Source organism: Macrobrachium nipponense, chromosome 2 (genome assembly GCF_015104395.2).
Source record: "Macrobrachium nipponense isolate FS-2020 chromosome 2, ASM1510439v2, whole genome shotgun sequence".
In the NCBI taxonomy this organism is placed as follows: domain Eukaryota; kingdom Metazoa; phylum Arthropoda; class Malacostraca; order Decapoda; family Palaemonidae; genus Macrobrachium; species Macrobrachium nipponense.
Genome location: NC_087201.1, coordinates 8840005 through 8850789, shown reverse-complemented (window position 1 = coordinate 8850789; position 10785 = coordinate 8840005). Strand labels below are relative to the sequence as shown.

The following is a 10785-nucleotide window of genomic DNA, read 5'->3' as shown; positions in this document are numbered from 1 at the left end:
ACAAGATCCTTCTGTCTCTTGGTATGCATGACTGATGTTACTTTTCTTCTTCGGTATATATTTATCCACTATTTTCTCTAATATTTTATATAATATCTCCGTATTTACCATTTATGTTCATCACTTACGAAAATTTCTGTATCCCAATCTTTGTTTAATTTCTCATTTATTGCTGACCAATTTTGTAAATTTTTACTGTAGAAGTTGTATATTTTCCATATCCTTCCCATTTCTTTTTCATTTCTTGCTTATCTCTGTTTTCACTTGCTTTGGAATGGACTGTTAATTCTATGACATTATGGTCTGAAATACTCGCATTATAAACTATTATTTCTTTAACATAATTCATCTCGTTCACAAATACTAGGTCTAAAGTATTTTCCTTTCTTGTTGGCAGGTGATTTATTTGTTGAATGTTGTATTCTAGTAGCATATCTAACTAGCTTTTCGAATTGCCTCTTATCTTCTGCACTACTATTACTCTCTCTTTTTTATATGTATAAGTACATCCACAATCTCCTATTCGTTCTTTCCAGTACTACGAAAGGAAAGTGAAGTCTCCAGATAGGAGAAGAGTCCAGTCCTTGTGATTTCTACATATATCATCCAATTTTTCTATTATTAAGTCAAACTCTTTAGTATTAGGAGGTCTATATATTACTATGTTCATTAATTTTTCAGATTCAAATTCTACCGCTATTAGTTCACATTCTGAGTTACTATATTTCTCATATATTTTTCCTTGTTTTTTGTCTTTCCCATATATTGCGGTTCCCCCTTGATTCCTATTTTTTCTATCTGATCTATAAGTTTGAAACCCTTTTATTTGATCATCATTCCCAGTCTCTTGGGAATACCAGGTTTCACTTATATTCATTATATCTATTTTCTTTTCAATTTGGGTTATGTTCATTCTAAGTACTCTATTTTTCTTTTTGAGTTACTCGTAACTAAACCCTGCACATTCATCACTATGATGGTTTGCGTGCTTTTCTCCTTTCATTTAATATTGGTAATAATAAGGATTTTCCCAGTCTCTTTCCTGTTCTGGTATGTTGTTCTTTTTTTCATTTCCAGAAATTCTGACATTAAAAAAATCCAACTTTTCCATAATATTTGTTCTTCCTTCATCATAATTATTTATTTTGTGTCTGAATCTGCAATTTTCTCCATATCTGCAATATCCCCTTGCATAAATAAAAAACAGTTATTATCTCTGAGTAGAATTTGGAGCTGATGCATTGAAATTTTTTTGCTGGCACCTCTGCATATCTCGTTGATGGCTTGCTTTTTCTTTTACCTGATATTCTTCATTCCTCTCTTTATTTGTTTCTTTCTTATTTTGGATTTTATTGCTTGATTGGTTATTTATTTGATTATTTTTCATGGCTACAGGTGCATATATTTTACATTTTTGTCGAACTTACATCCTTTTCCTTCTTTTAGGTTTTTGCATATTTTTGGATTGCAGATCTCTGCAATCATCCTCATATATCCTCTAAGTATGCACATTTACCATATATTTCATAGTTGTGACATACCTTAGGATGTTTGTAGTAACATTTTTCTCCATATCTGCAATTCCCTCTTTTCAAAAGGTTGCAGACTTTGTCTTTTTTGTATATTTTTTCCTCTTTCCCGTCATTGTGTAGATCTGGGTAGAGCCTCTTCGGCATTTTCTTTTGTGCTGTCATATCGTAATTTATTTCTTCGTAGGTATGCTGCTTTATAGCCTCATATGTAGTATCAATGAGTATCTCTGCATCCATACTTTTATCTTGTTCTTTGTTTTCCTTATCTTTTTCTGTCATTTCAGTTTTGTTTACTTCTCTTACGGTTTTCCTCTCTTTCTTCTCTTCTTCTTCTTCTCCTCTTCTTCTTCTTCTTCATCCTCAACTATTTGATTACAGTTCAATCCTTGATTTAATAACATTGTCTATCCATGGTAGACATGTTGAGCAAAAATTCTTGTGTCTTTTCTCATATCTTGCATTACCTCAGCACACTGTGGATGGGTCGGAATGTTGCATGCAGCACATTTTCCCCTGATTAGGTTTGTGGATTTAAAACTATGCTATACCACACACCTTACACAGTTTACATGCTTTTGGCATTCTTTTCCTAATGCATCAATTAGGATATTCACAAGGTTCACTTTATTCATTTTCTTTGTCGGAATATGTTGGTTTATGTATATTTTCTTTATGAGTCTCTGACCACTTGGATTTTATTTGGAACTTCTTCAATTATTTTCAAGATGTTTTTCATTTGATTTGTTCCAGTTTGAAGGATTGTATCTTCTAATATATATGAATGATTTTTGTATCTTTTTGGTTAGGACTGTTGCTGATTTCATAGACTCAGAAATGCCAGTTCCCTTCCTGCTACCTCATCGTATTGCGAATCTGCCAAGCAAGCTAAATCTCGCCATTTTTTTCCGCAGTTGGAGCTTACTGCCATCTTGTTCTGATTTACAGTATTTCACTTGATAAACTAACTTATGAAGACGCTTTATCCTACTATTTCCACACTAATCTTATCACCGATAGTTCACGAACACTTCTAGATATTTCTCAAATTCTAGACGTATGTTAAACTTGTGATATTTGTTGATTAATCTGACTTCGACCAGGAACGTCTCACCAAGCAAGATGACTACTACGAGAGAGAGAGAGAGAGAGAGTCCAAGCAAGCACAACAAACGATACACAAGTTTATTCCGTGGGTAAAAATTTACTGAAACGGAATGAATTTAATTGTTTTGCCATTTTGGTCATTTTAATTAGAATTTCCCTTTGCACTGTAATCATTACCACTCACTGGTATAGTGATCCAGCTATCTGCTGCTGTTTAGCGAAATAAAGGACAGCAAAAACGTTAAGGTCGTAACGAAGCGTACATTAATGGTCTCATTTTCCCCACCTTAGCAGACGATTTCATTAAAGGTTATTGCCGCGAATTTTTCGTTGGAGGAGAACCGAAGCTCAGGGAATAATTCGTCACTCTAATCTTTCTTCCCATCCAGTCTCCTCTCTCTCTCTCTCTCTCTCTCTCTTGAAATTAACTCCGCCCATTCTCACATTTACATCACACGGTAAATATCATCACATCAGAGTTTCGTGCAACTGTGGCCTCGTAGTTCTTCCGTTTGCTTGTTAACAATCAATTCAAGGTTTAAGCTAAGACAGTTTACGGGTCGCTGAGGAGCAGATAAAAGGAATAGTATCTATATACAGGACATTCTGATTGTTTACAGATCTGGTATTTCTCAAGTTTCCCAGAATCAGAAATATCCCAAAAGATATATTTCTTCGAGAATTTGCTGTAATCGTCGACTACTCTGAGAAATTCTCACATATTTGTCGGTCTCTTATGGTAATGCTTATTTTATTTTATTTTATTTGAATGTCTTAATCCTTCAGTGAAAATTTGCCCTTGATATTCATGTCACCACTATGACCATAAGATATAATTAGATTCACTAAAGTAATATTTATAGTTCAGATATACAGGGTTATGATATATATATATATATATATATATATATATATATAGATATATATATATATATATATATATATATATATTATATATATATATATATATATATATATATATATATATATATATATATATATAGATTATATATACATATCATTGTTGAAAAGTGGGATGAATTCATTAGATGAAAACCACTGCAACATAACGGCTTGGTACGCCTTTACATTTGCACCAACAGCAAAGCGTGAACATTCCCATAGACATGCAGCATCATTCACCTGCATGCACTCATTTCGTACTTGTAGGATATTAGGTCCCTTTCTCTCCAGTATATTTTCCATCCTTTCTTTCCGAAGTAGACACCGTTTCCCATGGACTTGACGTCCTCCAGTCTTACTACAAAAAAAAAAACTCATTTAGCTCCAGAGAGAGAGAGAGAGAGAGAGAGAGAGAGAGAGACCTCTTTGTATATTCTATTCTTTCATCGAAGGAAAAATAACAGATGATGTGGACTGCTTTCTCCGCATATGATTATGACGCGCAATTTGATCAATAAATCACGAAAATAGTCAAGAGCGGCATACAGCAAATAGGTATTCAAGCAATATTTCCGTAATTGTTTTCCATCATGACGTCCAATTCCCACATGAAGGCCCTTTCATGTTTTTTTTTTTCTTTTGATTCTCAATCAATATCATTCCCGAAAACTAACTCAACGCCCAGCTGTGAATAGCGGAGCATCATTTGTTATAGATAAACTCTTCTATCTCGGCGGGATGGGAAAGGGTCAACGACAGGTGCGGGAAAATGAAACCGGGAAATTAAAAAAATTAATACATTCGCTTCGTGCGCTTTCCATTCAGGCGAGAGTGTGATAAATGAGTGAGTAGGGAACTCCCTACCGATATTTGGCCTGGTGGAGAGTCATCACAGTATTGGCAGTCCTTTCACAGTACTCAATCAGACCTTCATCTCTGCGTGACTTTGGATGAAATGTAGAGAATAAACATTACATCTCTATTGCCAACAGAGCCAACGCACACACACACACACACATATATATATATATGGCATATATATATATATATATATATATATATATATATATATATAATATATATATGTATATACACACACACATATATATATATGCTATATATATATATATATATATATATATATATATATATATATATATATATATATAGATATATATATATATATATATATATATATATATATGTATATATATATATATATATATATATATATATATATAGATATTATATGTATATATATATATATATATATATATATATATATATATATATATATATATATATATATATATATATATGATATGATATATATATATATAGTATATATATATATATATATATAGATATATATATATATATATATATATATATATATATATATATATATATATATATATATATATATATATATATATATATATATATATATATATATATATACATAACAGAAAATTTACAGCGTCCATTATGGCTACGTATCACTTGTTTTGTTTGATGGCAAAATTGATCGTAAAAATATGTCATTATATTCCCCATAGATTAACTTTATCATTTATTTTCTATTATTTTTTTTAACGAGACAGTCTGCCCAGTTACTTCCGTTTCATTGTTTTAGTTTCCATCATGGTTGATTATCACAGATGTGTTTGAAGACATAAAATTTCATCGTAAAATGCGTCATTATATTCCCCATAGATAAGTTATTTTTTAACGAGACAGTCTGACCAGGTATTCCTGCTTCATTATAAATCATAAGCACTCAATTATATGTCAATTCTTGCAAAAGAACGTAGGTGAATTATTTGTTAAACCTGCAGAGAGAATCAAGACCTATATAATATATAGACTTTTCACCATTATGCCCGTTGATATTGTTGCAACAAATGTTATGGAACGTTTTCAAAAAAATGGGAAATAAAGAAAAATCCAGTTATCAGTTTAATCATGAGCCATGAAAACATTGCGGCGATGATATCTGCTCTTCTCATTAAGGCTGTTGTTTCAGTATAATTGCTGTTCGCTTCACAACAACGACACTGGGTTAGTTGCAACTAATCTCCCATTTTTCATTTCAGGGTGTATCCATACACCCACACATACACATACAGCGTGTAAGACTATTCATGATTTTGCGAGGGGGAAGGGGTGATCGTAGAAAGAGATAAATGGTCTCTTACAAGCTCAGATTGAAGGTAAAGTTAAGTATATCTTAGTTTAACCAGACCAGCTGAGCTGATCAACAGCTCTCCTAGGCTGGCCGAAGGGTTAGATATTTTGACGTGGCTAGAACCAATTGGTTAACCTTAGCAACAGGACCTACGGCTTATAGTGGGATCCGAACCACATCGAGAAATGCATTTCTATCTTCAGAAATAAATTCCTCTTTTGGCAGAGCGGGGAATCGAACCCGGACACAGAGATCGGTAGTCGAGCACGTAACCAACTCGCCGAAAGAGGAACTTAAATTGAAGGTGAGGAAGTGCAATGCAAACATTGCACGTTTCTAAAAGTTGTTGAAAACACTATTATAACACAATGACCTGCAATGTTAATACACAAAATTCTGTTGTGCTAGCAGCATGACATAACTCTCCTATGAGAAAGATAGTTTATAATTAAATGAAAATAACAGGCGGTTTTTATTTCATATGTGCGCTCGACTCACAAGGCCCTTGCAGAGCAAGATTTAATATAGATTAGCTATATTTTGTAGATTAACGTATCGACCCTGAACGATGATAGATTAAGCAGCAGATGTTGGAGGATGAAATTCAGGAGAAATAAACTTAGATTTTCAACTATGCATAGTTATTATCGAAATGAACCACAAAGAGGTAACTGAGGAACCCTCTTGATAAAAATGGAATAGACAGATAAAAAAAAACATACAGATATATGGAGTATACTAAACTGTGTTGCATCATACCAGCCGATCATATTTTCATTAAACAACTATAAAGTATATCTTATTTTAACCAGACCACTGAGCTGATTAACAGCTTTCTTATGGCTGGCCCCGAAGCATTAGATTCTTTTTTTCACGCCGCTAGGAACCAACTGGTTATTTAGCAACGGGACCTACAACTTATTGTGGGATCCGAACCGCATTATATCGAGAAATGAATTTCTAATGACCAAGAATAAATTTCTCTGATTCCGCACTGGTATCGGCGACCTCTGGTTACCAGATTGGGTAGTCAAGAACGCAAACCACTCGCCAGTGTTGAACTTAAATAACAACTATCAGTAAGCAGACTCAAGGACAAATGGAAACAGTAGATATATATACGGAGTATATTTTATCGTCCCAAAAAATAAGCAGTTTCAGAGATCCCATCAATATCAGAGGTGGAAGAGCTTTCGATATTATGAGGTATTCAACTGGAATAAATACTACCGACGGTTCATTGATTCCATCGCGCATTTTGAATATTCCATCGACAATTGTCAGAGCAATATTTATCTCGGCTTTCAAAACGTCAATACCGAATAAGGAGCTTTGTGCGAAAGAGTGGATCTAAATATTATTCCAATATTCAGTCGCAGATGCCACAAGCCTCTCCCTTCGATTCCATTCAGCGGCTTTGTCACTGTCTTTGTCAAGGCATTTGTTGTCATCGTTGTTGTTGTTGTTAAAAACATTATCAATTTTTTCAAGTATTGTGATATAAGTGGCTCTTAACCTCGGGGGGGGGGGGGGGGGTGTGGGGGGGCCCCCGCCCCCCCTAGGGTGGTCACCAGCAATTTCCAGGGGAGGCGGGAACACTAGGGAATAATAAAATTAAAATTCTCTAATTACATTCGTTATTCTCTTAAGGGGAGTGAGGAACTAATATTCAGAAGCTTATGGAAAAATGCAAAAGTATCGCCTAATAACATACTTTTCCAGAGTCTACTACTCTAGTGAGGCTCGTTGGGCCGCCATGATTTGTAAATTATTATCCCTCGAAACCTCATCTCTTTCTCATATTTTTATTTTTATTTTTTTTCTTTAAATCTGGGAGGGAATTTAACTCATAGATGGAAAGATGACGTGAACGAAATGAACCAACTCTTAGAAGGGGCGTGGTCATAAAAGGTTAAGAACCTCTGGTATATCAGATAATTAACTTTTATTTGGCATTTTCATTATTACCTTGCAGCGAAGTCGGCAGGAGGTTACGTTGTCACTCTTGTCTAGGTATCTAGCTATCTATCTATCTGTCTGTCTGTCTGTCCCTGTTTTGTGTAAGTTGACTAAATATCTCAAGAACGGGTGAAAATACCCAACAAATTATCTTGAAACATTCACTGGGCCATAATGATTACGTGACCTTCTCGAGGTAATAAAATTTGTTTAGAGATTGGCTCCGAGAGGACGATTTGATGTCACGTAACTTATCGAAAAGACTAAGCCTTGTTGTCTCATGAACTACTAATCCGAGTTATCACTATTATTTATAATTAATCTCGCCTCTCTTTCCTTATACCTAAGATTTGACTGTTACAGTTTAACCAAGAGAGTCTAACTAACATAATTCCATATCTCTGTCCACAGCCCTAAATTGATAAATACGCTGCAATATTATAGAAAGAGGACATTAAGGATACAAAATTTATATTTTTCGATTAATTACAGGTAATTAATCGAACTTGTACCTAGACTATATGTGAAAAACCATTTCCATATATTAAGGACATAACTGGATTTAAAATAGTCTCTTTTTTTCTATATGTGTATATATATATATATATATATTATATATATATATATATATATATATATATATATATATCCCTTTAACGACCAGAGATCCCCATTTGGGATCTTTTTTAAAACAGCTACTTTCGGGTAGTCGTGGTGAACAAGTTTGAGCTTGTATGAAATTGACGCTTTGGGCAACTCATAGCTACACTCCTCTGCTCTTCGAATCAACCAATCAGAAGCCACCAGGCCCTCGCACAAAGACTGGAGGGCCTTCGACAGACACCTCAGTCGTGCGCAAGTGGAAAACAGTCAAGACGCCTGCGCAGTAACCTCCAAGTTTCCCCCCCCTCGAACTTCGTAATCATGGTAAGCACACAGTGACTGTGGGATAGTGAAGCCTAGTGATATACTTACCTTTTGATGTTGGTTTGAAGGGCTGTAGTGTTACTGACGTGTCGTAGTGACAAAAAAAAAAAAAAATATAGATCCCTTGCGGGATACTTCGGTCGTCTTAGGCGGACCACGCTCATCCATGAGGGATGTATCGGACCGTAACGGTTACAACGGCCAGTAGAATACGACGTCAAGTAATTTTTTTTGTTTTTTTTTTTTTAGTGCTTGTTTTAGACATTTGTGAATAATTTTAACAATATATCTAGATATAATAGTGATGATTTATAGATGTTAGGTTCATGTGCATATAAATTATTACCTTACAAGGGATTGAATGATAGGTTTTTGTTAGGGAAAGTTACATTTTTCTTTCATTACATGATTTTAAAGTGTTTTTTTTTATTTTTGCAGTTCCAAAAGCAGTATGTTTTATGGGCAACGCAATGCTGCATTGGAGACTCAGGAACGTGTACCATGGGTAGCCCCTGACGACGCTGAAGGAAGTGATGTCGACGTGAGCCCTTTGGACATTGACAGTGATGATGACGACCCTACCTACGTTCCTGACGAAGGCCTTACTCAGGACGATGCCTTTGACCCTCCTAACTCTAGAGGTTAGTATGAGACATCCTTAGAGAGAGAGAGAGAGAGAGAGAGAGAGAGAGAGAGAAATGTGTTGTAAACATTGTATTTAAAAGTCTCGTTGTTATAATGGTATTTAAATTTGTTGCCCTTTAAATGGTTTGTAAACATTGGGTATTTTAAAAACTTATTTGTTTACTTGCATACTCACTGACATACACGTGCACACACATGCATACTCACTTGACATACACATGCATGCGCACACACACATTTCTGTTTTTTACTAATGTTACTTTATTCTTGTTTCAGCTCGCAAGGTCAATGTTGTTGTCCCTCAAGCGATGCCTATGGAAGAGGAAGGTGAGCCTAACCCTAAGAGGTCTCGTGCTGATGAATGGAAGAAGGAAGACATTGATATCCGTGCCCTGCCCAACTTCATTCATCAGAAGCCTGACTATTTGAGGGAACCTTATGAATATTTCTCCCAGTTCTTCACAACTGAATTGAGGGAACACATTGTGTATCAATCCAACCTGTACTCAAGACAGAAGGATGTAGGCAGCAACTTCCACATGTCAGAAGAGGATCTCATGGTTTTCCTTGGCCTCATCGTGTACATGGGGCGGGTGGTTCCTCTCCCTAGCATAGTTGGACTTCTGGGCCGTGAAGACCAGGATTCCTCAAGTTGCAGACTTCATGTCCAGGACCGCTTCAAGGCAATTCGATCTTCCTTCACTTCAGCGACAATGAACCAGGCAGCTGCATCCCAAGATCGGTTCTTCAAGGTGAGAGTCCCCTTCACCAAGGTCACCAGAGAGTTCTGAAAGTTCCTGAGACTCCTATCCACTCCATTGATGAAGTGATGGTCGCCTATAAGGGCACAAGGGCTGGTAACCTTCGCCAGTATGTCGCAAAGAAGCCTGACAAGTGGGGCTTCAAGTTGTTCTGCCGCTCCAGTGTGGATGGGTTTGTGCATGATATTCTCATGTACCAAGGGGAGACAACCTTTGTGAGCCACCATACTATGCTATCTGAAGAGGAGAAAGCCATGTCTGTAACCTTCCAAGTTTTGTTGTCGCCTTAGTGAATACCATCAGGACCCAGAAACTCAGCAGTGTATGCAGACAACTACTTCACAAGTATATGGGTTGGCCAAGTACCTGAGATCACAGTATGGATGCCGGTATGTGGGCACTGCCAGGGAAAACCGAGTTGGTCATCCTCCCCTGACGTCTGTGAAGGAGATGAACAAGAAAGCGACACAAAGGGGGACACTGGACTATGTCTCTTTCTGATGGCATCCTTCTTGTTGCAAGATGGAAGGACAACAGCGTTGTGACCAATCTTGTCCTCTGATGTTGGTGTGGAGCCCATGGAAACAGTGGAGCGGTACGACAGGGCAGCCAAGAAGAAGGTTCCCATTCCTTGCCCATCTGTCATCCAGATGTACAACAACCGCATGGGGGGCATTGACAAGAGTGGACATGTTGACACACCTGTACAGGACCCCCTTCCCCCCTTCAAAGCAAAGAGGTACTACATGAGGCTCTTGCTTACCTC

The 10785-nt window shown here is 36.2% G+C and overlaps 1 protein-coding gene across 1 annotated transcript; it reads left to right on the top strand.

The window, feature by feature from the left end:
• The first annotated feature begins 9042 nt into the window (after nucleotides 1–9042).
• Nucleotides 9043–10049, top strand: LOC135220467 (piggyBac transposable element-derived protein 3-like). Its single transcript, XM_064257596.1, has 2 exons — nucleotides 9043–9254; nucleotides 9535–10049. Exons 1-2 carry the CDS (start codon nucleotides 9065–9067, stop codon nucleotides 10047–10049), a joined length of 705 nt encoding a protein of 234 aa, XP_064113666.1. The 5' UTR covers nucleotides 9043–9064.
• Nucleotides 10050–10785: the final 736 nt, after the last annotated feature.